General features: G+C 35.7%; 2 protein-coding genes across 2 annotated transcripts; one reads left to right on the top strand and one right to left on the bottom strand.

Annotated features, from left to right (window-relative positions):
* Nucleotides 1-11,388: 11,388 nt before the first annotated feature.
* Nucleotides 11,389-14,642, bottom strand: LOC100251168 (pentatricopeptide repeat-containing protein At3g16610). The gene has a single exon (XM_002271230.4). The coding sequence runs from the start codon at nt 14,271-14,273 to the stop codon at nt 11,916-11,918; it is 2,358 nt and encodes a 785-aa protein (XP_002271266.1). The 5' UTR covers nt 14,274-14,642; the 3' UTR covers nt 11,389-11,915.
* Nucleotides 14,643-15,810: 1,168 nt separating this feature from the next.
* On the top strand, nt 15,811-24,702 carry LOC100256320 (protein argonaute 1). Its single transcript, XM_002271189.4, has 22 exons — nt 15,811-16,080; nt 16,874-17,610; nt 17,718-17,926; nt 18,033-18,182; nt 18,284-18,417; nt 18,584-18,693; nt 19,373-19,479; nt 19,609-19,747; nt 19,840-19,956; nt 20,686-20,793; nt 20,901-20,972; nt 21,788-21,910; nt 22,042-22,207; nt 22,321-22,580; nt 22,708-22,850; nt 23,046-23,108; nt 23,191-23,254; nt 23,383-23,518; nt 23,611-23,684; nt 23,776-23,870; nt 24,131-24,162; nt 24,253-24,702. Exons 2-22 carry the CDS (start codon nt 16,882-16,884, stop codon nt 24,477-24,479), a joined length of 3,258 nt encoding a protein of 1,085 aa, XP_002271225.1. The 5' UTR covers nt 15,811-16,080; nt 16,874-16,881; the 3' UTR covers nt 24,480-24,702.
* Nucleotides 24,703-26,825: the final 2,123 nt, after the last annotated feature.

A 26,825-nucleotide genomic window follows, 5' to 3' on the forward strand; every position in this document is an offset into this window, starting at 1 on the left:
CATTCCTCGATTGTCAACAAGCCTGTAATCAACAACTCTCTGTACTCAAGGTATATTTTCAATAAAATTTATTTTCATATTCAAATTTTTGTGTTTTTATGTTTAAAATTATGCAATAAATTAGATAGAATTAGACATTAATTATTTCTATTTTTATGCTTGGAGTTTATTAAACATAAGTAATTTGTTGTGTGCACGAACTGTTATATGTCCTAGGTGTGAATGGTATTAGAGCCACGTTCTGCTTGAGAACCGAGTAGTATTACGAGTTCGAACAGTATTTAATCACTAATTTAGTCCTAACTTAGTTCGAATTAAATTTCCTGTGAACGGCCTGGTTAGCCTAGATAGTGGTGTTTAAGGACAGAAGGAGCGTAAGTCCAGTGTTGATCCACTTGTGGTGGTCCCTGTTCAGGAAATTATTTGAATTCATTAACGACAAGATTGTGATTATTTTCTATAACAATGAGTAATATTATAAAGGGATTAAGTAGAACTAGTTCTTCCAGATCTCTTAGGTCCAATGATAGTTCTGCATCTACATCAAATAATTTTGCATATAATTTAACTAGTTCTTCATATGAGATAAAAATATTTACAAAGTCATTACCTACATCATCAGTTGCATCATCATATAGTCATCACATAAAATTTAATAATTCAAAGTTAGATGAAGAAATGAGTCAAATAGAAAATAAACTAAAAAATTTGTCAAATATGTCAAACTTTATTTCAAAAATTCCTCTTTTTGAAGAAGAGTCTGAGTTAAATATTTTCTCTCATGATAAACCTCCTTTAAACATAAATATTATTAGAAGAAGATATATTAAAAGAAACTTTTATTCCTGATGTAGAATGGATTAAATTGGATTGTTTTTCTCCTCAAAATAATGCAAAAAGAAATTATTTTCAACAACTTCCTCCTCAAGTTAGAAATGCTTTAAGAAAAAAATATGAAAAATTTATGCAACAAGTTAGGATCACCATTCCTTTTTTCCTTTGGTTTTTCAAATTTAGGAAACCCCTTAAAAGAATTGCAACATTAACCTCAAGACAAGAAATAGAAAATTCTCCTCATAAAAAAAAAAATTATTAGATCAACAAGAGTCAAGTGAAACAACATTTAATCAAATTTTGTTTTCTTCTGCCCCGGGAGAGGTGGAGGAAACATCAACATCAAAGATAGAAAAAAACAAGTGAAATTAATGAAGTACAGAAAATAGAAAATAAGGAAAAAACAAAAATAATTAAAACAATAAATGTAATATCTTCTAAAGTAGATAAGCAAGTATTTTTTTGATGTTATAGACAAAATAAAAGATGAGGAAACACAAAGAAATTATTTACAAAACTTAAAAAACTTAATTCTCATGGAAAATTCAAATAAAACTCAAGAAATCAAACCTACACAATACTCAATGGATGAAATTTTTAATAGATTAAAAAAGACTCAAAAGCCTACAACTATTGAAGATTTGAAATAAGAAATACAAGAAATTAAAAAGCAAATAGATCAATTAAAACAAGAAAACGAACAAATAAAACAAGAAAATGAACAAATAAGAAATATAATACAATACAAATAAGAAAGTTTTGCTAAAACATCTGATAATCAAGATCCAATAATAATAATACTTGATAAACAAACCCCCATAGAATCATTTATAAATACAATATCAAAAATAGGTTTTCAAAGATGGTATACAAATGTAAAAGTCATAATTGAAGATTTTGAAATAGAAATGGTAACATTAATAGACTCAAGAGTCGATATGAATTGTATTCAAGAAGGATTAATTCCTACTCAATATTATGAAAACACAGGACAATAACTTTTTATTGCAAATAAAGGAAAATTAGATATAGAGCACAAACTTCAAAATGTTCATATATATCAAAATAATTATTGTTTTAGAACTTAATTTGTGTTAGTACAAAATATGACTGAACCTTTAATCTTAGGAACTCCTTTTATTACATTACTCTATCCTTTTCAAGTAAATGATGGTGTCAAAACTACAATATTAGGAAACACCATATTTTTCCGTTTTATATATCCATTAACTAAAAAGGAAATACATCAACTTCAAAGTGATTCAATAAATAAAAGGATAAATTTAATTCAAAGAAAACAAGCTCATATAAATTTTCTATCAAAAGAAATTCAATATAAAAAAGTAGAAGAACAACTTCTAGAAGATAAAGTTCAAAAGAGAATAAAATAAATTCAAGATCTTTTTCAAAAAGAAATTTTTTATGATCTTCCAAATGCTTTTTGGTCTAGAAAGAAACATGAGATAAGTTTACCTTACATTCAAATTTTTTATGAGTCTAAAATTACCACTAAAGCTAGACCTATTAAAATGAATGAAAAACTTCTAGAGTATTGTAAACAAGAAATTGATTCATTAATAAAGAAGAAATTAATCAGACCCTCAAAATCCCCTTGGAGTTGTGTTGTTTTTTATGTTCAAAATGTTGTCGAACTATAAAGAGGTGCACCTAGATTAGTCATTAGTTATAAACCTTTAAATAAAGTATTACAATGGATAAGAGACCCTATTCCTAATAAGTAAGATTTACTCAAAAGATTTCATAGTGCTGTAATTTATTCAAAATTTGATATAAAATCAGGATTTTGGCAAGTTCAAATTACAGAAGAAAATAGATACAAAACTGCTTTTACAGTCCCTTTTGGTCATTATGAATGGAATGTCATGCCTTTTGGTCTCAAAAATGCCCCTTCTAAATTTCAAAATATTATGAATGATATTTTCAACCCTGGTTTTCAATTCATAATTGTATACATTGATGATGTTTTAGTATTTTCTGATTCATTAAAAAAACAGTTTGTTCATTTAAAGAAGTTTTCAATGTAATTAAAGCAAATGGAATGGCATGTTCTACTCTAAAAATGAAATTATTTCAAATAAAGATTAGATTTTTAGGACACAATTTTTCAAGGCAAAACAAAACCGCTTCAAAGGTCAATAGAATTTGCTAACAAATTTCCTAATGAAATAAAAGATAAAAAACAATTGCAAAGATTTTTAGGTTGTTTAAATTATGTTTCTGATTATTTCGAAGATTTGAGAATAATTTGTGAACCTTTATACAAAAGACTTTGGAAAAAGGCACCTACATGGACTGAGCATCATACTAATTTAGTCAAAGAAATTAAACAAATAGTCAAACATTTACCATGCATTAACATCCCCCATCCCAATGCATTGCTCATTGTAGAATCGGATGCATCTAATTTAGGTTATGGAGGCATATTAAAGCAAGAATATAGCAATCAAGTGCATTTAGTTAGATATCATTCAGGGATCTGGTTAGGAGCTCAAATAAACTATTCAACTATCAAAAAAGAAGTTTCATGCATTTCAAAATTTTTAAGTGATTTCATAAATAAAAAATTTCTTTTAAAAATTGATTGCAAAGCTACAAAAGATATTTTACAAAAGGATGTTAAAATTTTAGTTTAAAAACAAATTTTTGCAAGATGGCAAGCTTTACTTTCAAATTTTGATTTTGAAATTGAATTTATCAAAGGAGAGTTGAATTCTCTTCCTGACTTCCTTACTCGGGAGTTTTTGCAAGGTAAGGATCCTCCTCCATCTTCATGGGCTCTCTCGTTAGGCCCCAACTCCCTTCATCATCCAAGAAAACCAAAGCTTCATATGTAATGATTTCAAAATTTTCAAATATTTGTCCTACTTTTCCATTACAAACATCAAATTCCTTTCAAGTTCTAAGTCCATATTTTCCTCCTCTTCAACCTTCAAAAAGTTTCATTCAAGCTTCTAAATCAACATCTAAGAATATTCATGTTCAGAGTCAATCCAGTCTTAACACTATTTCAACATTACCTTCTCATTCTCCTTCTTTTCCAACTAGTCAATATATCAAAAAACCCAAAACGTTAGAAATTGCTTTCATTGAGCCAGAGTTCAATTATGAAGAAATTCCTAAAATTCTTCCTTATATCTTTCCTCAAGGAGCCAACTTCAATTCCAATGATCCTTTGAAAATTCATCAATTTTATGAGTTCATCTTAGTAGACACCGATTCAGTTGAAATTACTCATAACACTAATAAAAACAATCCTCAAAGAATTGCTTTTTCCAAATTTCAAGTTCTTAGAGTCATGACCATTGCTAATTAGAATAAAAAACCTTCACTTGCAAGGCGTTTAGTCAACCTTTCCATCCCATGAGCTACAACTACATAGACTACATGGATGTCTGGTACAATATGTTTTACTTGCAAAGTTACCAGCATTCTTGGTTCATCCAATTTTCAAATAATTGTAATACCAAATTTCCTGCTTGGTTTCAAAAATGGTGGACTTTCTTTTGTCTACTGGACTCCATATTTCCTCCTGAAATTCAAGAAAAAATCAATTTCTATAAGAGCAAGACTTCATTCGAGTCTATCACTCAATCGAGACTCCTGACGTTCTATTCCAGATTAAGAATTCCATGGATTCTCGCATGGAATATTATCAAGAAGCAAGAGCAACCTCATCATTTTTCATTATCTCTCTCTAGAGAATTCAACATCAAATGGTAAGACAAATTCAATCATGAGTTCGTTTGTCAACAAAATATTTTGCAAATAATTTCAAGGCCAAACTCATCAAATTCAAAAGATTCAGCAAGTTCTTCTCGATGACCGATTCAAGTAGAATTCCTAACTTTGAAAACCAAATGTCAAGCTTCATTAGCAGTGGCTACTGATTTAGAGTAGTATCGTCAAGGACTCATTCAAACCCTCAAACGGTTTGGCGATCAACATGAAAATGAAGAAACTGAAAACACAGCTTTATAAGATGATTCATATGTATACCCTGAGTTAATCATTTAAGGATGACCTATGGGTCAATCTAGATAAAAGATTTCAAGAATCTTTTATACAAATGTATATTTGTACAATTTTCTCCCTATGTTTATCCAGTAAAAAAAAAAAGTATGTAATGAAGAAATTGTGAAGAATGCGTATAAAAGGCATGAAAAAAAAAAAACAACTATTCAAATAGTAATGAATAGTGACTGAATAATGTCAAATACTGTTATTTGTCTACCAATGTAACTTTCAAAACAACATGGAGAAAGAGAAAAGAAAGAGAATTTATTCTCTTCTGAAGACATTTGACAAGGAAAAGAAAACTCTTCTCCTTCTACAGACTTCAAGAACCAAAGCTCCAATTGTTTCAACATTTTGTGGCCGATTTCAAAAAAATTTCAAGCATGCAAGTCTTAAGTCCGATTTCTTCATCTATAAATAAAGAAGTGATCTTCATCACAAGGCAAAGTTGGAAAAGCCCAAGAGTGTATGTTCTAAAAATCCCTCTCTAGTTTTTGTAATCTCTCCTTTCAAAAACCTAGTCCTTTGTATTCATTTCCTTTAGTCATCCCTCTACTATTAGCAAGCCTGTAATCAACAACTCTCTGCAATCAAGGTATATTTTCAATAAAAGTTATTTTCATATTCAAATTTCTGTGTTTTTATGTTCAATTTTCTGCAATAAATTAGACAAAATTAGACAGTAATTATTTCTATTTTTATGCTTAGAGTTCACTAGACAAAATTAATTTGTTGTTGTTGTGTGCATGAACTGTTATATGTCCTGGGTAATAATAATAATAATAATAATAATAATAATAATAAATCAAAATTTAAATGTTAATCTAGTGTAAATACTCACTAAAACTCAAAATCATGCAATCACAACTCAATAAACAAACCTAAGTGCACTAAGCCTAAATAATCTATCTAAGTGAACCTAAGTGGGTTGGGTGGGCTAACCTAAAATGTGCCTAAGTGACCTAAATGGAAAAAACTTTCAATTAACTAAGTGGAATTTAACCTAAGGAGGTGTTTAAATGGGCTTAGGTAGACTTAAATGAGCCTAAGTGGGCATGATGTCCTAAGAAATGCCTAAGTATATTGTCCTAAAAAGGAAAGTGCACCTAAAAAGGCTAACTTAAAGAAAGAATGAAGAAAAAAACCTAGATCTAACTCAAGGTTGCCAATGGTCACAATGAAGGCCCACATAAATCCCCCAACCAAAGTATCTAAGGTGGCTCAAAAAGTAAGTTGTATGAATAGTAATGGGCCATCAAGGAACTGTTGTGGAGTACTGAAAGAACACCTAATAAGGCATATGCTAAGGGGACAAAATGGAAGGTCTATAGCTTTACCCTAACGAATTACTCTCCGGCACCTACAACTTGATCTACGTCCATGACACAACAACTCTCTATTACTCCCTAGTAGATCATTTGGCCACTTTGAAGGGATTAAGTTCTTCAACCAACAATTCAAATATCCAAATCCTTGAATGAGAGAATGAGAATGGTGTGACAATTAGGCTTTCTTACAAAGAGTCCCTCTAAAGAATAAGAGGCCTCTCAACAATCTCCAAGATCTCTATGATCTTTCTAATCTTCGATCTCTTAACCCAAATCTCAAACCCTCAAGGGGTTATAAGGGAGGTATTTATAGGCAAAAGCTAAAAAGTCCCGGTATCTTAAGTTTTCGAATTAGAGTTTGAGTAAAATTCATCCAAAATCTGTTTCTAAACTCAATAGGACTGTCATGACTGCTTGAGTGGACTTAAACCTCTATAGTACCCCGCTTGAGTTGTCCTTATCACTTGAGGGGGCTGACTGCTTGAACGAGATTAACCGCTTGAGCAGCCCTACTTCTTTTGAAAAATCATTTTAAAACATTTTATATAAAAAAATGATACTGAACCTTTTATACCTCAAAGAAGCCTTATATGCCATAAGCCAAAACTTTTAGACATACTTGTGACTTCCCAGTTGGACGAACAAGAACCCTTGATCTTCAATGAAGAGCAAGTCACTATCTAAAAGGACTTGCACTTGTAGATTCCTTTACAAAATAGTTCTTAAGATACTTTTGATTCTTTTAAGATTTGAATCCTAGTACTTATTTGTCAAAAATATATTTTTGGTTGGCTAGGATCATTTCAAAAGATTTTTATCCACAAGAAAAGATTGAAAGAAAGGAGGTCAACCATTCATTTTTCTTTCTTAAAATCTCATTCTCTTTTTCAAGACAAGTTTTTGAGTCTTCAATATTTGAAAATTTTTCTTTTACTTCTCCAAGTACTTTTTCAAGTTGTTGAACTTTCTTTTTAATAAAAGCATTTTTCAAACCAAGTTTTTCAAAAACCTTATACAATTCTTCAAAAGCATCATGTATATCTTCATAGTTAATGTTAGAGTTTACCTCATCAAGTTCATCTATTGCCATGAAGCACATGTTTGCTACTTTTTTCTCATTTTCTTTTTCAGAGGATTCATCTTCACTTTCACTCCAAGTGGCCATCATTGTCTTCTTCTTTCTCTTCTTGGCTTCACTTTTGTAAAGAGGACAATCATATTTAATGTGTCTCGGTTTCTTGCACTTGAAGCACACCAAGTCCCTTTTCTCCTCCCATCTCTCCTTGTCACCATGGGATGAAGATTCCTTTTTAGTCTCTTATAGAAGTGAACCTTCTTCTTCTAAACTTTTCACCCCTCATGACCTTGTTGAACTTTCTTGTGATGAGGGCTAATTGTTCATCTTCTTCACTTTGTTTTTCTTCATCAACTTCTTCTTCTTCCTTAGTTGTAGCTTTGAGAGCTATGCTTTTCTTCTTTTTCTCTTCCCCTTCTTGTTGCTTCTTTGCCAAATTGATCTCATATGTCATCAATGACCCTATGAGCTCCTCCAAAGGTAGCTTGGTCAAGTCTTTGGCTTCTTGAATTGCGGTGACCTTTGCATCTCACTTTGATGGAAGTGACCTCAAGATCTTTATTACCTTCTTTAATTCCTTATAGGTCTTCTCAAAGTTTCAAGACCATTAACGATGTCAATGAACCTAGTAATCATCTCAAAAATAGTTTCATTATCATTCATAAAAAACAATTCATAACTATGAACAAGTAAATTGATTTTTTACTATTTAACTTGATTTGTTCCTTCATGAATCACTTCAAGTAATCTCCAAATTTCTTTAGTTGATTTGCATTGACAAATTCTATTATATTCATTTCTATCCATAACATATTGCAAAATATAAATGACCTTAGCATTTAATTGAAAATTTCTTCTATCACACTCATCCCATTCTTGTTTGGGTTTTGGAACCATGACTCCATAAACTAGTTTTGAAGGAAAAGTTGGGTCATCTTCAATGACATCCCATACGTCTAAGTCAGTTGATTGTAAAAACCAAGTCATTTTAGTTTTCCAATAGGGATAATCGGTTCCCATAAAAAAATGGAGGTCTATTGGTTGTAAAATTTTCAATGTGAGATGAGCTTGATGGATTAGTCATTTGCTTTTAGACAGTTAAGTCTTAAACAAGAGGTCTTGCTTTGATATCAATTGAGAAAATAAAGGTTCATCTTAATAGAGAAAACACTTAAGAGGAGGGGGTGAATTGGGTTTTTTTTTTAAAAAAAATCAAACATCACAAATTCAAGCAAAAGAAGCACAAATATAAAGAGATAGGGTTAGAGGAAGCAAACTCAGAAGTTATAGTGGTTCAACACCCCTTGCCTACATCCACTCTCCTCAAGCTCCAAACCGAGTGAGGGTTCCATTAAACTTAAAGCTTCTACCAAGCTTCCAATACCTTTACACTTGGATTTTAGCTTCAATAGGCTCTTACACAATCCCTTCAAGTCTCTACTCACTTGAAACTTCTAACACTCAAACAACAAGTTTGAATCTCTCAACCTAGCTCAACAATGGCTCTAATACAACTCAAAGCTAGGATGAATCACAAAGGTGCTCTAAAGAATATGCAAATGGAGATTTAATGCACCAAGAAAAGAACGAGAGCTTTTAAGGCAAGAACAAGTAGGTAAACAAATAAATGCAGGTGTTATCTTGCTCATAATTGAAGGAGAGCTCTCAATTTATAGGTTTCTAGCATCGAGAGCCAAAAAAAAACAAAAATCAGTCTCGATCAGTTGAGCTGGGGGTTGATCGGTTAACTAGCCGTTGGACAATAAATGTATGACAGGTGACCATTAGTCCTCAATCAAACTTTAACCAAGAAGGCATATCCCTCGACTGGGAATGAAGGGCTACTGGAAGAGAGAGAAGATTTTTTGCATCTCTTACCCAAACCTTGATCGGGAAAGTGTAACTAGTCGATCAATACCCTAACCGGTTGAGCCAGTTAGCCACTACCTTGACCGATTCACCTTTTTTGACCTAAAAACCTATCTTTTTCTTTTCTTTTTTTTTTTCTTTTTTAACACTTAGACAAGGTCTTTAGGTAAATGAATATGCCAATTTTGAAACGATTTGCCTAAGGTTCATTTGATAAAACTCGGGTTAGATGGAAATGTTACTTTAATGCATAGACCGAGTTTTTAAAGATGCATGAAAAGATATGAAAATCTTAAGTGCACCCATGGATTCATCTTACATATGTTTCCTATGGTTAAAGGTCTTCCAAATGTCTTGATCTTGTATCCATTGGGTCTTTTGATGAATTTCTAAACTAACACCTGAAATTCTTTATAATTCAAACCAATTAGCTACTTAACCATGGTTTGTTATCATCAAAACACAATTAGGAGAACCCTTGGGCTAACACATGTGAAACCTAAAAACTTGACATGAAAGTGACTTAACAAGCTAAAATAATTAGCAATATGCTAATCACAAAACCTATCTGAAGTAGTAATTAAGCTTGCTAAAAAGTGTTAATTAGAAAATTTTCTTTCCATTACAAAAATCCAATCAAAATTATGACGATTCTCTCAAAAAGTAGTAGTAAAATTAAACTACTAAAACCAAATAAACTAGTCTTATTACTAAACAAATAAAGAAACTTCTTAAGTCATTCCTACCTAATGCCTCTCCATCCCAAAACCAAGTATATTTGGACAACATTTAATAAAAGGGGTGAGCTCGAAAGACTAATAATGGGTAGAGATCAAGTACATATATTTTACAAAAATGAAATAGGGATGTTTGTAACATGAGTACAATCATATGAAACAAACTTGTATTACATGTGCTATTTTTAGAAAAGTATCAAATCACATTTTTTGATAAACATGAGTTTATTAAAAAAAAAAAAATGGCTGTTAACAGAATGCCTATCATACTGGAACTTACAAAAGTACCCATCATATTAGGACTTATAGAAGTGGCTAACCTCAAATGTTCCTTGTTGGTGGGTTGATCCAAAATTAATCTAATGATATACTATATGTCAATAATTATCCTACTAAATATGTTTTTAGATCATCATTACCCCCACCAAGAGTAACAAAGGTCAGTATCTTTTTCCTTGTTGAGTATTTCAAACTTATCTGAACATATAAGGTAAAAAAATGCACATATTAGGCAAAATATAGTCAAATAAAAATAATTCTCAATTTAATACTTCAAACTTATCTAAACATTTTTTAGAATTTACAAATATTTATACTAGATCATTTATTAAAAATAAAAATAATTTTTTTTTATAGAATTCCCCTAACTTGAATTGGATAATACTAAGGGAACAACGTTGTAGAAATTTCCTATGAATCACTAGAGAGATTTAAATGAATCCTTCATACTAAATTTTTGATAAATTTATTCTCTAAGCATATATTTATTTATTATTTAACTCTACTAAAAACACTTTTGCAACTTACATGACTTTAAAAAAATACTTATTATTTGCAAACAACATCATATTATTATTATTTTTTAATCCAAAAATACACTTATAGAAATTTTCATAATCACATTGTACTATTCTCAAAGTTCCCCACAATTATGCTTATTCCTTATCCTAAATGGAATGCAAAGACTTAGAGATTCATATGTAAACTTAGTATTTATTTAGATATGCTCGAATGACTAGATCTCATAATGAGAATGTATATAACCCAATTCCGGTTTGGTCCGGTATAGAATGAACTTATAATCATGGAATCGACTTGATCATCAAATTATAAATTATAAGTTCATAACCCTAATCCATTCCTATTTAAGCATACTCATCTTAGGGTTAATTTCTTCTTCTCAAATCTTCATAAAATTTCTAAATTATAAATTTACCTAAATACCAATTTATTTATTTACATTTTTTTTTGAAACCAAAATAATAATTGTATTATGATTTTAAAAGCATTTCTAGTTTTCTAACTTAGACAATATTTATGGCAAATCTTGGATTGAGAATAACTTTTAAAAAATTTATTATGAAAACAAATTAATTTTTTAACAACAAATTTAAGGTGTTTTCAATTTTTTTTTTAATAGAATATTCTTATAAACAATCAGAAACAAATAACAAGGAGACAGACGGAGAGCATTGCACTTAACATAAATGCATAGCACGTTCATGGAAAATAGGACAGAGAAAATTGTTTTTTAGAACTATATTCTCAAATGGAATTTTGTTCATGAAAATAATAATGAATTATCTTCGAGAACATTGCCAAACAAGCCATAAAACTCTTTCTCTGTTTTCTTTTCCCTTCTAATTCATTGTCAAGGTTGGTTGGCGGCCGTATTAGACCTTTTGGATAGAACTGAGGATTCGTCCACTTAGCATGTTCCGCAAACTCAATAAAATGCTCTTAGATCTGCTTCCTGAACATGTACTTGTATGCTGTGACAGGGAGGAGGAGGGAGATGATGAATCCATCTCTTAACATGTGCCACAAACTTGAGAGAATCCTCTTAGGAATATCGACTGAGCTGGTGCCTTGGTTTCTGCAGTAAAGAAGAATGTGCTACGAATCCAGCAGAATGCTCTTTGGCCAGCTGATCAAACTGGTATCTTACTTTCGATCCCAACTGGTCCTTTCTTTCTCTACCGAACAGGTAGCTTACTCTCTTTGTTGAAAAGAAGGAAGGTAGTATGAAAACATTTCTCACCAGAAATCTCCACAGTTGCAAGTCCCATTCTTGAAATGATGAAACCGATTCGCATCTCTTACGGTTATCTCTCTCTTTGTAATGAGAGTCATAAATTTTATTGCTGTATGGCAATCACCACATACCCGCAAATTCTTAGTAACAAGAATGGGCCTGCCAGCCTTCAGATTAAGAATTCCAAATGCAATAGCTAGCTTCTCACTATGATAAAGGAGGATCTGTTCCTTCTCCTCCTCTTCAACATCTTGGAAGACAAAGCTACACTCTGCTTGGTAGCCCAACCTTTTCATCTCCACTAACAGTTCCTCTAGTTTCCTGTTTATCTGTGACAACTGCAGATGGGACTGGTCGCCCCCAACGAATGCATGAACAATCCCATTTATCTCAATCCAACTGCATCCTGGGATTTTCTTGAGACCCCAATCTTTCTGTGTGATTCTAATATGTGCTGCATCATCCCATCTTCCAGCAGCGCTGTATATATTAGATAAAAGAACAAAATTTCCGGTACTTTCAGGTCCTAGACTCTGGATCTTCTTAGATACTTCTTCCCCAAGTTCAATATTCTTATGGATCCTGCAGGCAGAAAGCAGAGCACTCCATATGCGAACATCAGGCTCAAATGGCATATTTCGTATGAAATGGTGAGCCTCGTCTATAAGTCCAGCACGGCCAAGAATATCAACCATGCAAATGCAATGTTCCATCCTTGGGACAATGCTGAAATCTCGACTCATGGCATCAAACCAGAGTCTCCCTTCCATGACAAGCCCTGAATGGCTGCAAGAAGATAAGAGACAAATGAATGTTATATCATCTGGCTTTAAACCCAAGGCCAGTAAGTCATGGAACAGGCCAAGTGCTTCCATTCCAAGCCCATGAATTCCATATCCAATTATCATTGCATTCCAAGAGACAATATCATGCCTATCCATCCTATTGAAAACTTCCCTAGCGAAACTGATCTTCCCACACTTGGAGTACATGTCAATAAGAGCATTACAAATTAGGGTATCTGTTGCAAAGCCTCGAACAATTAAGTAACCATGGCTACAAAAGCCATGTTGCAGAGCAGCCAAGTGGGAACAAGCAGGAAGAACACCTAACATGGTTGTCAAATCTGGATCAATACCAGACAACTGCATCATTCGGAAAATACTCAATGCCACTGCTGCATTACCATTCTGCACACAGCCAGAGACAATGGCACTGAAAGAAACCGAGTCTTTTGGATTCATCTCATCAAAGAACCTGATTGCATCATCTATAACCCCACACTTTGCATACATCGAAAGAAGTGTGTTGCCTAACAGTATATCTAAAACAGACCCCAATTTAATAATGTAACAGTGTAACTTTCTCCCTCTGCTGAGATCAGTCAGCTTTGCACATGCCCGAAGCACACTCCCAAGAGTAACTGGTGTTGGATCCATAGCATCCTTGAGTATCATTTGATCAAATAACTCTAATGCTTCTTTCATACAATCACTTGCAACATACCCTCCAATCATTGCACTCCAACTTACCTCATTCCTGACTCCCATTACATCGAAAATCTTCCTGGCATACAACAAACACTGACACTTTGCATACATATCCAAAAGGCCGGTGCCAACCACCACACCATTATCAAAACTCCGCCTCACACAGTAACCATGCAATGCCTTCCCATGGCCTAAGGCTTTGGCTTCACCAACAGTTGGCAAAACCCCTACAATTGTCGAAGAGTTGGGACATATGCCCTCTTCCTGCATTTGCATAATCAACTGTACGGCATCATCACAAAGACCATATAGAGAGCATCCAGCAATCATCGCATTCCATGCGACAACATCTCTATGTGACATGCTACTAAACAATCTTTGTGCCTCCACCAAAATCCCACACTTAGCATAAAAATCAACCAAAGCAGTGCAGACAAACACATCAGACTCAAGCCCAAACATCTTAGCGTGGCTGTGAATTTCAACACCGTCTTCTATGGCCAGCAAACCCGAACAAGCTTTGAGCACAAACGGATAGGTATACTTATTGGGTCTGACACCCAGGTGGAGCATACTGTGGTACAAATCAATAGCCCCATCAAAAGGTCCATTCCAAGCGTAAGCTCTGATGATTTGGTTCCAAAGAATCACACTTGGGTTGGGAATTTCATCGAACAGGCGGCGGGCGAGTACAACCTGATTGCATGAGAGGTACAGGCGGGTGAGCTTGTGAAGCACAGAGCTGTCGGCGTTGCTGGTGTTCTTGAGGAAATGCTGGTGGATTTTCTTGGCTTCAGTGAGGGATTTGGATTGTATGCAAGCTTCAAGAAGGTGAAGGTAGTTGTTCTTGACCTCAAATCTGAGAGGCATATAGGCCGAATCAAAACAGAAATTAGTTTTATTCACCCTTATTGTGATTTTTCAACCATGCGGGACGCTTAAGTTTCTGATGTGTAGAGCTATCTATGACAATAAATACTGAAAAAAGATGGAAGGAAGACAAGAAAAGGACGAAGGAGAGCACAAGGACTCTGGCTGGGACTCGGGAGGGAAGAAAGGAAGGTGAAAAATTATTTTAAATTTAATAATTTCATCTTTGGAAAATGAGAGTTTTACAAAATTATAAGAATTAAACCTAATATTTTTGTCCAATAAATTCATTGAATTGGACATAATATCCTTAATTTTATATAATGATATCCCGCAGAAAAGGAAACGTACGATCCAGCATCTCAGCATCTTACTGAGAGTAACGTTTTACTCCTACAAATATTTATTTTTTTAATTCTCAAAACTACCCCAAAGGGGAGAGAGGGAAAAGAAAAACAAAAAGAAATCGTTGATGATAGGCAAGGATCCGACGGCTCTACGACACTCCAATGGAGTGTTGGATGAAGTGACACCGCTCACCACAAACTTCTGAGACGAGTGAAAACAGGATAAAGAAACTTCTAGAAACCATGCATTCAATTTTTAAATAAAAAAATATTTTTATTTTTATAAAGTGCTAATATCGATATTAACGTTGATTGGACACTGTTTGGCAATAATAATTCAATTGACCTGATTATTAATAAAAAGTGGCATTTCCCGTTCTCTCCGAAAGCGCGTGCACAGCATTCTCAAAACACGACAAACCCTTATGGTAAAAAGTTTACAGGTGTCTCTCAAACCAGACGAGTCTTCGTTTATTTTTGTACTTGAGCGCGTGTAACGACGGGAGCAAGGTGAGACACTACGGTTCGTGGTGTTATCGAGACGAGGCGTGACCAATCATGTGACTCGCTCCACTTCAAGAGGCGGGAACTGAGCTGGCAGCCACGCCAGCACATGCCACGGCCATGGTCGATGATGGTGTTAGAGAATGACAATTGTTCGTAGTTGGGTTGGTAATGGGAAATTGGGAATGGAGTTGTCGTTTTTGTTTTTAAATATAAAATATTAAAAAATAAATATTATTCTTTAAATATGTTTTCACATCAGATTTAATCGATTAAATTTTTTGTATTTTTTATTTATATATTTTAAATTGTAACCACTTTAATGATTTATGATAAAGAAGATAAAGATATGTATTAATTTTTATTTATTTATAAATAGTTTTAGCATTAAATATTAAATAAATAAAAAACCTCTATTTTAAAATTTCATATCAATTTCAATAATTAATGTTTATCTTTAAAATTTATTTTGAGAATATCATTAAATAGATTTCGTTTCTAATTTTTTAAAATTAAAATTTTTTTAATATAAAAGAGGAAAAACTGAGCCACGTGAGCATCCGAGGTGTCTGTACGAGAGAGGAAAGAGACATTTTAGAGAGAAATGGAACCCACAAGGTCAAGGGTGGACATGTCATTTTCAAACACCTACCAGTTCTTTAAATAGAGGGTGTGGATGGCATTGCTGAGGATTTTACTCTTCTTCTACAGACGAACGCCCGACCCACTCACCTCTCTCTTTTAATACATTTCTTTTATTATTTATATTCATATTTTGTTATTAGCGCAATAGTACAATTATTTTAATTTTTCTTTTTCTTTCATTTTCTCTTCCAAATACAAAACGCACCACTGTGGTGGTTGTTTTCTAGTGGTACGATTGTGGGTGTGTGACTTTTTCACTTTAGTCTATAACAACAGAGGCTGCAGAGCAGTTTTCCGATAGCGGTTTTGAGGTAAATAATAGTGGTTTTAGGGTTTCTGCTTCTTGTTCTACCGCTTTTGGTCTTATTTTTTGCTTTAGATCGGGTCTACTCCGTCTCTATGCTTTGCTTTCCTGCGGATCTGTCTGGTTTTGATGTTTTTAATGCTAATATCTGATTTTTGTATTGTTGGTGCAATCATAGGATTAGATCTTTGGTATCTAGCTGTGGTTTTCGATTTTGACTTTGCTTTTAGGGTTTTGTGATGAAACCTTTTTTAGGGTTTGGTGGATTTTAGCCAGGGTTTGTGGTTTTTTCTAATTGGAAATGGTACCTTCTGTGGCTTTGGTTTTGGGTTTCTAGGGTATGGATTTTTTTGTTGTGTTTGATATGGTCCAGAATTTTTGTGATGATTTTGAATGGATTTTTTTGTTATTTTTATTTTTCGTTTTTTGTTTTTTTATACCTTTTGTTTTGTTGATTTTTGTGATGTGAATTTAGGTTGTAGTCACTGGTACAGAGAGACATGTGCTAATTTATGAGTCATTTTGCTTTGGGTTTTATGGATCCAAAGATTTTTTTTTATTGCTTTTTTTTTTTTTTTTTCTTTTCTTATTCTCCTGTGTTTGCTTTCATTTAACTTCTCTGGATTGAATCAAGGGTTTTCTTGTAATCTTTTAGGGTTTTATGGAGTGGTGCCTTCTGGATTATTTATGTTTCACGGTCATTATTACATGCTTTAGAGAAATAGCTCCTGCTGTTTTTTGGACTTTCATTGCTTTTGTTTGTTTTTGGTTTTTTTGGGGTGGTTGTTGTGTGTTTGCAGTTATTATCATGGTTAGGAAGAGGAGAACTGAACTTCCCACTGCCAGCAGTGGGGAGAGCTCGGAGTCCACTCAGGAAGCTAGTGGAGCTAGTGGAGGTAGTGGAGGAGGCCGAGGTTCTCAGCAGCCTGCAGCAACACCACAACAAGGAGCTACTGGGATGGGATTTCAAGGGGGTAGAGGTTGGGCTCCTCAATCACAACAAAGCGGGCGCGGTGGGTATGCAGGTGGCCGGGGTCCTCAGCGTGGTGGAATGGCTCCACAACAGCAATACACTGTCCCGACTGAATATCAAGGTCGGGGTCGTGGAGGAGGAGCACCACCTCAGCAACCTCCTGCAGCAGCTGCTGCTTATGAGTCTGGAAGCAGAAGCCGAGCTCGTGTGGGTGGTGGCCGTGGGGTAGAGCCAGTGTCTTCTGGTGGCCCTCCTTCTAAGCCGTTAAGTTCCGATCTGCACCAAGCTACGCAGGCGAGTTATGCAGCCGGGGGAACTCCTCATCGCGTTCCCTCTGAAGCCAGTTCATCACGTCAGGCTGCTGAGTCTTTGACACAGCAGCTACAGAAGGTTTCTATCCAGCAGGAGGTGCCTCCCAGCCAGGCAATTCAGCCTGTCGCTCCCTCCAGCAAATCAATGAGGTTTCCTCTTCGACCAGGCAAGGGAGTTACTGGTAAGAAGTGTATAGTCAAGGCTAATCACTTCTTTGCTGAACTTCCAGATAAAGATTTACACCAGTATGATGTATGTGCTCTCTCACCTTATGCCTTTTCCCTGTATTTTTGTGCATTTCTTTTGTAATTGCCATTGAGAAATGAATGTAGATGAATCAATTTACTACTACATGTTAGGTGTCAATTAATCCGGAGGTTACATCAAGGGGGGTGAACCGTGCTGTGATGGAACAGCTGGTGAAATTGTACCGGGAGTCACATCTTGGAAAGCGACTCCCTGCCTACGATGGAAGGAAAAGTCTGTATACTGCTGGGCCGCTTCCTTTCATTTCAAAAGAGTTTATGATAACTCTCATAGATGAAGATGATGGAACAGGCGCCCCCAGGTTTTGCAGAAGATTTCTTCTTCTTCTCCTTCTTGTATTCCTTCCATTTTTTCCATGCAATTTATTGTGTATCTAGTTTGTATTGGTTAACCTTTTCTTGATGCAGGAGAGAGAGGGAATTCAAAGTTGTGATCAAACTGGCTGCACGTGCTGATCTACACCATTTAGGACTGTTCTTACAGGGGAGGCAAGCTGATGCTCCCCAAGAAGCTCTTCAGGTTCTTGACATTGTTTTGCGCGAGTTGCCTACAACTAGGTATGGATTTTGTGTTCTCTCTGAATTTAATTTGTGCACAAACATGGGGTTTTTCCTTGTTTTGCATATTGGGTAACTATTACTATTTTGATTGACTGTAGGTACTGTCCCGTGGGGCGATCATTTTATTCTCCTGATCTAGGGAGAAGGCAGCCATTGGGTGAGGGTTTGGAAAGTTGGCGTGGTTTCTATCAGAGTATTCGGCCAACTCAGATGGGACTGTCACTGAATATTGGTAATACTCATCTATATGCACTTTGAATGCATCTGGCTATGTATCATATGGTGCTGTCCTTTTTACTGGTCCCTTGATTTGTGCAGTTGTTTTGTTGTGAATTATACCCACAATCCCCTCCATAAAAGTTCGGGCATCTAATGACTTAACATTCATTAATGCGCAGATATGTCCTCGACTGCTTTTATTGAGCCATTGCCTGTCATTGATTTTGTGACACAGCTTCTGAATCGGGATGTTTCTTCCCGACCATTATCTGATGCTGATCGTGTAAAGGTTAGATTCTGTTCTTTTGTCTTTATCTTGATAGTGTTTTTTTTTTCTTTTCACATTTTAGGTATACTTATCTTCCCTGCACTTTTCTTGCTTTTCCTGTACCCTGGTTGTTTCTTTTTTGTGCCTAAATTAGTTTGTCTTATGTCTTTTGTTTTCTACGACAAGTCAGCTTTCATTTTGGCCATTATTGTCTTAACCTGTTTATTTATGGCTGTAAAGGATACATGCTGAGCTGAGTAGTATGCTGCTTGCTGCTTGCTGTTTGAGCTTGCTTGCAAAATTAACAAGCTTTGAAATGGGTTTGAATCTGGCTCATATATCTCATGCATGAGCTCAAGTGAACCTTTAATTGGCTGATCTCCAGATGGGCTCAAGTAGCTTGGTTTGTCTTTTGGTCTTGAGTGCTCATGAGGCAGGCTGACCCTAGTTGTAGGATGGTTGAGCTTTGCTCAAAATGAACAAGTTTCAAATGAGTTGTTGAACTTGGATTGTTTGCCACTTGAATGATCTTGAACAAGCTTTTAGTCTAGCCAAGCTCTAGTAGCTTGGTTAGTTTACTGCTCAACAACATTGTTTGTCTTCAAATTGAACTTTTTTAATAGAAAGTTATGTAGTTCTTCGACAGTCGACTTGTTGAAACTACTTTTACAATGCAGCCTTCGTATATTTGCCTTGGCAGATTAAGAAGGCTCTCAGAGGAGTCAAAGTTGAAGTTACTCATCGGGGAAATATGCGCAGAAAATATCGTATATCTGGCTTAACATCACAAGCAACACGTGAATTGACGTAAGGATTGGTGTTTTATGTTGGGATTCTTCATGATTTTACTTTTTGTATTAGACTGTATGCATCATTGGTTATTTTGAAATGCTCTATATAATTTGCTGCTCTGACATGGGTTGCTGTTTGTTTTAGTTTTCCTGTTGATGATAGAGGAACCATGAAATCTGTCGTTGAGTACTTCTATGAAACATATGGGTTTGTCATTCAGCATTCTCAATGGCCTTGTCTGCAAGTGGGAAATCAACAGAGGCCAAATTATTTGCCTATGGAGGTTTGTGCACACACACAAACACATATATATACATCACTTCTTGTCAGTGATTGTTTTATGGATGCGCCTGCTAATTGTGTCAGTAAATCCAGGTTTGCAAGATTGTTGAAGGCCAAAGATATTCCAAGAGGTTGAATGAGAGGCAGATTACTGCTTTACTGAAGGTGACTTGTCAGCGTCCTCAAGAAAGGGAGCATGACATAATGCAGGTTTGTGGATGTTGCAAAGTTATAGTATTTTCTATGGTTCCTATAAAAAAAGAAGTATTTTCTATGGTTTACCATTATTGTAGGTTTATTTCTGTTTTATGAGTCGTAACTTTGGTATTTTTTCCTAATTGTATTTTAATTAAGCCTTTATCTTGTCCTGCTATCTCTTAAATTAATATGATTGATTTATTATCACAATTTTTTCATATTCAAACATGAACATGATTCATTGAATTTTATAAATGGCTGTGATGTCGTATCAATTTCACCAAGGGGCAGTGTAACAAAGAGAATGTTAGCTTTTATGGATAAATTGAGAACATTCCTGAGAAAAAAAAGAGCCTAATTCTTTCAATAATTGCATTTCAGTCAGATTCTTTTCTTTTTGCCTATCAAAAAAAAAAAAAAAAATCAAATCAAATTCTTTCCTCTTGTCATAGTTTAATCTATCTTGGGTCAGTTTTGTGACCAAGAAGGTGCTGATGGGGGTGTGTATGATTTCATGCATAGTTGAGCTATTTATGATGTGCTGCTTGGCTGAGGTTATTTAAATAATTATGTTTGCATCCAGTGGTGTTGTAACATTGGTGTTTTATCCTTTAACATGCATGCACTATCAGGCCTGTGTCCTGTAGCATTGTATTGAAAGTATACATTGAGCCAGTAAATTTAGCTTTTGCGATGTGTGTATGTCAGTATTTTTTACATCTTGAATGTGCCCATTCTCAGACGGTTCACCATAATGCTTATCATGAGGATCCTTATGCTAAGGAGTTTGGTATCAAAATCAGTGAGAAGCTCGCTTCAGTTGAAGCTCGCATTTTACCTGCTCCATGGGTAGTGTATCTGATTTCATCCATTTTATTTAACCATCCCTGTAGAGTTTCTGATTTTATGGTTGCATATGATATATAGCTTGTCAATCTTGTGTTCTTTTTGTGTAGCTTAAATACCATGATACGGGAAGGGAAAAGGATTGTCTGCCTCAAGTTGGCCAGTGGAATATGATGAATAAGGTATATTCGATTTAAAAAACATCAACATATATTTTCAGATAATCTTGTTGGCATTTATACTGCTGTTCAGTTAATAAGCAGGATTATCTGCTATTTTTGTGAATTGATATAACTGTCAGGAGCTTTTCTATTTCCAAACCAAACTTGTTATCTAGTTGGTGGTTTGTGTTTATTTTTGGGATATCACTGGGATCTTAAAGATTAATTCTAGTGGTTTCTTGATTCAGTGCTCCTGCTCTATTTTGAAATCACACAGTGCAATTTTTTTATTCTTATTCTAACATGCTGAATTGATGGTTGTCATGTGAGAGATTAAGCTTTCTATTCTTTAAATAGCCTATCCTTTACATAGCCTGGATGCTGATTTGTTCAGAGAAGGGAAGGATTCCCTGCTTCCCCTTACTCTAAAAAACATAGAGACTGATAAGGCCAGGGTTTTTAAATATCTACTGAAGTCTCAAATATCTACAAGTGATAAGGTTGTTGACCTGTCCTTCCATTTAATGAAATCATTCATTGGGAACCTTTTGTCTGTTCTTCCCTTTATTTGTAGGGCATAATATATGAAGGTTGAGGCTATTCTTTTATCTTCTCATGTTAATAGGTTTAATAGACATTCATATCATGTATATGGTCTTGTTTATTTACATGTCGTAATGAACGTGTGCATACTGATTATCAAGCTGTGGAGTGAATGGTGTCAGATAAATGTGCTCATCCTTTTCATTTGCTTAGACTTCATCCTGTGCAAATGATTCAATGATGCCATGCGATTACTCAGTAATTTTCTTGAATTTATGGTTCTTTTAATACAGAAAATGGTCAATGGTGGAACTGTCAACAATTGGATTTGCATAAATTTTTCACGTGGAGTACAAGAGAGTGTGGCTCGTGGGTTCTGTCAGGAGCTTGCACAAATGTGTTATATTTCTGGCATGGTATGTTTTTTGATATATACTGGTTTACTCTACATGTCTCTAGTTCCTAAAGATTCTGCTGAGGGATTTATTTATTGCATCCATTTGACATGAATTCTTGTTCTGAACTTTGGATTAATCGTCTTATGTAGGCATTTAATCCGGAACCAGTACTTCCACCAATTACTGCACGTCCTGATCAGGTGGAGAGAGTTTTGAAGGCAAGGTTTCATGAAGCCATGACCAAACTCCAGCCACAGGGCAAGGAGCTTGATTTGCTTATTGTTATTTTGCCAGATAATAATGGTTCACTCTATGGTATGGCACCCTACTGAATACATACATGTTTCCTGGTGTTTTTTCTTTTTTGGATTCTTGGTTAAATTGTTATTTCTTTTATTTTGAATTTAATTCAATTTTCTATTTTACAGGTGATTTGAAACGAATCTGTGAGACAGATCTTGGGCTTGTTTCACAGTGTTGCTTACATAAACATGTGTATAGAATGAGTAAGCAATATCTGGCAAATGTGGCATTGAAGATTAATGTAAAGGTTGGAGGGAGAAATACGGTGCTTGTTGATGCAATATCAAGGCGCATACCTCTGGTCAGTGATCGGCCTACTATCATTTTTGGGGCTGATGTTACCCATCCTCACCCAGGAGAGGATTCAAGCCCATCTATTGCTGCTGTATGATACTGAATTTATTTCATCACCTTTGCTTATGGTTGAATTTTATTGTTTATCCAGATTGGATGTAAAGATTTCCATCTTCTATCATTAATGAAAGGTGGTTTGCATTTTATTCTCAATGCAGGTTGTCGCCTCTCAAGATTGGCCCGAGATTACAAAATATGCTGGTTTGGTTTGTGCTCAGGCCCATCGACAGGAGCTCATCCAAGATCTTTATAAGACTTGGCAGGATCCTGTAAGAGGAACTGTGTCTGGTGGAATGATCAAGTATGTTCCATCATATTACAATACTCCCTCCTCTCTCTTTCTCCTCCCATTTGTTTCTTTTGTTAAACTTTTGGCTTGTATGTTATATTGATGATTTGTTCAGTCAAATCATGTTGCTTTTGTCTTCTAGAGGTAACTTTGTTATTGAGCTTTATGATCTAATCCTTTTCTCTTGCTATTATGTAATTTGTTCAGAGAACTGCTTATATCTTTCCGTAGAGCAACTGGGCAGAAACCTCAGCGCATAATATTCTATAGGTATTGTCGTATTCTTCTGCTCCTATCCCATTTGCTTTGCCATGCTTGATATATGATAAACACATACTTTCTCCATCTGCAGGGATGGGGTCAGTGAAGGGCAGTTCTATCAAGTCTTACTATATGAACTTGATGCTATTCGTAAGGTAAAACTGTATATAAGTTCTAACTCCTTTCATATCTTCCTTGTCGTGTATCTTCTCTGTTAGCTTCTTGGGCAAATTGTGAAATTATGGGGGCTTGTCTTTTTCCCTTCCATTTGACTTAAACTCAGGCATGTGCATCTTTGGAGCCAAACTATCAGCCTCCTGTGACATTTGTTGTGGTTCAGAAACGCCATCATACTAGATTGTTTGCGAACAACCATAATGACCGGAATGCAGTTGACAAGAGTGGGAATATATTACCTGGTAAGTAATTCACATATCTCAGCATCTCTGCTACAGAAACTTCTCAGACAGTTTCTTCCTTGATTTTGATGTGCATTATGTGAATTCCACAGGTACTGTTGTAGATTCTAAGATCTGCCATCCTACTGAGTTTGACTTTTACCTGTGCAGCCATGCTGGCATTCAGGTAAAATGGGAATTCCTCTGTTGCTCGTTAGGAATATGTTCCATTTGGTTTTCGTTGTGGTTTTAAATATTGTACTGCATTATGCTAACAGGGCACAAGCCGACCTGCCCATTACCATGTGTTGTGGGATGAAAACAAGTTCACAGCTGATGGGCTGCAGTCCCTCACAAACAACCTCTGCTACACGTGAGTTCCTTGAGTTTAGCTTTGAAAATTTTCTCCTGGGTCCACAACTTGTGGCAATATTAGTCTATATATATATATATATATATATACATAGAGAGAGAGAGAGAGAGAGAGAGAGAGAGAGAGAGAGAGAGAGAGAGATGCCACATTCAGTTGGAAATTAATAGTTCCAGGTCATTTATTGCATTTTTCCAAAATTTTCCAGTGAGTTCTCATTTATGTGGCATCGACTTTAATCTGATTTTATTTTCTGTTTTCAGATATGCTAGGTGCACACGCTCTGTTTCCATCGGTTAGTTCTCTGTTACACAGTTTAACACTTGCATTTTATGCTGTCTTGCAAAATCTTGTTTGTGATTAATGGGTTCTGTAATCTTACCAGTGCCCCCTGCATACTATGCTCATCTGGCTGCTTTCCGAGCACGCTTCTATATGGAGCCAGAGACATCAGATAGTGGGTCAATGACAAGCGGTGCTGCTGCTGGTCGTGGGGGCATGGGTGTTGGAGGACCAGGTCCTCGAAGCACACGGGTATCAGGTGCTAATGCAGCCGTTAGACCCCTCCCGGCCCTCAAGGAGAATGTCAAGAGGGTCATGTTTTACTGTTAGTTTCTTCTACATTCAGGAACCAGAATTTCCAGTTTGGCATTTAAGGAGCTGCTCAACCTCCAGCTTCAACAGTATTTGAGGTGGCTTAATTTCCAGTTTAGTACTTAAATATATAGTATATATATATATATAATATCTACTTGTTAAAACTCCCGGGTTGTCGAAAGCGATACTCATGAAAGATTGTTTGGATATATATTACATAAGATTGTGATTGGTGTGTGTTAGCTGTGGCTGTGGGTGGGTCTTTCATTTTTACCTTTTTCTTTATTTATTCTTGTTATTATTATTTTGGGTTGAGTTTGAAATGCATTTTGGAATTGATTTGAAATACAGTCGCATTATGAGATTGCTGTTTTCAAGTTGGTGGAAAAGTGTGCCTGGGACCCACTTTGTAAAATGTTGCCATACACACTGTGGACTCTAATGATACAAATACTGTGTATGGGCTACGGAATTTCATAAAATGTAGTTAAATCTTTTTGCATCATGTTGAAAGGGCTACGAAACTCTAAATCCTGACTTTTGACTGCAAACTGAACACTAAGGAAACTCTAAATCTACCGTATCAACCCGCCATTTCTTTAGTCTTCTGGGTTGTTTGTGTGCGCATGTGTGTATATATATATTTTAATATTTTCAGTATCTTATAATATGGAAGTTAAAAAATGTACTTACAATTTAAAAAAAGAGCTTAATATAGAAATTAGAAAAATATTGCTTCAAACCTGTGTTGGTTCATGCAATCAGTTTATTTTATTTTATTTTTTTATTTTTATAAATATTTAGTAAAATTTTTACAATGCCAATATTGATATTTAAAAATTGTAACTCAATACTTCTAATTAAAGTCGAAAGAAGGAAGTTATTCCAAATGTGGTTTGTTAGATGTATCCACATTAATACCAGTTATTTCATGAATAAAATCTGACTAATTAATCCGCATTGATGAAGGGTTTTGATGTATCTAGATTACTACTAATTACATCTATTTTTTTGAATAAAATATGATTAATTAATCCACAAATCCTTTTTACTTTATAAATGGTTTTATTTGTTTGTACTTGAGTCTTATTTCTTTATATTTCATTTGATGGTTTAGATTTAGTTATATACTTTGTAACTTTATGACTGTTTGGTTGGTGAGATAGAATAGGATAAGATATGTATATTCTAAAATATCATGTCCCATTGGATATGATATTGTGGACCCCGCATTTTTGCATGTGTTCCCACGACGTTGTAGGGACCATCCCCAAACGCCCACGTGGCAACCCCGCACGACACCCCCCAAGGGACACATGGCACCTCAACTCTCTATCCGGATTCCCTCAGGGGGGCACACGGCACTCTCAAACCCACGGTCCGGACGACCCCCTCTCTTGTCCAGATATGTTGTTTGGACCCAGCATTAGCAACTTAATCAAAAGCCTTGACCGTGAAACACGGGCCATCCTGGTCTACACTGCTAGAAGCACTTTCGACGGGACCATGCTGAGTCACCTCAGACAACCTGTCACAGCCCGCATTTCGCCGCCTGCAGAGCGAAATGATAGGAATGACGGCAAACCCCCCTCCCACGATATCTGACAGCCGCCTACAGGACAATGATGGCTCTGTCACTACCTCAGCGCCATCATGATAGGTCAAAAAGTCCTCCCACCATTAAAGGGGATAGAGCTTTTGACACTATAAAAGGGCCTTCATGCGAGGAGAGAAGCTAAACCCTCCTACTCAGTAAAAAGGGAAGATTGATTATCAGAGAGAAGGCTAACAAAACCATCGGAGGGTGTGTCCGGACAACCTGTCCGGACGTCTTTTGCAGGTTGGTTGAGGCAAGAATCATCTTCAGTTGAAAGGGAGCGTCCATCTGGCTACTGCGAGGACTCTGGTGATGCGAGGCTTCAACATTGGCGCCGTTTGTGGGAAATTGCTCAATCAACGACAAAGATGTCCACACCTTCCAGGAGCTGTTCGTCAGCCAGAGGAGACGAAGGCTATTTCGAATGGCGCGAGACCATGGAGAGGCGACAGCTGGAGAGCGAGTGACAAATGCAAGCTCTCCTCCAGGAAACAACGAGACTAAGAGAAGAAAACGCAGTGTTATGCATCCAAGTTTCGTCCTTGGGGCCTCCTCGTGATCAACGCCCAAGAGGCTAGGGGGCGAACTCTAGGCCTGATCCAAAATCGGTGTATCCCGGAACTGCATGGGTCGTCCCTGATATGCGTAATGAGCGATCTTGGGAATGACCCATGCCCATGTATCATGCTCCCCAAGATGAAAGCTCGAACTCTACCTGTCTCTCATTAAAGAGACAGCGTGATAAAAGACCCCAGTTGTCAGAC

The sequence above is a fragment of the Vitis vinifera genome, chromosome 17, assembly GCF_030704535.1.
Source record: "Vitis vinifera cultivar Pinot Noir 40024 chromosome 17, ASM3070453v1".
Lineage (NCBI taxonomy): Eukaryota > Viridiplantae > Streptophyta > Magnoliopsida > Vitales > Vitaceae > Vitis > Vitis vinifera.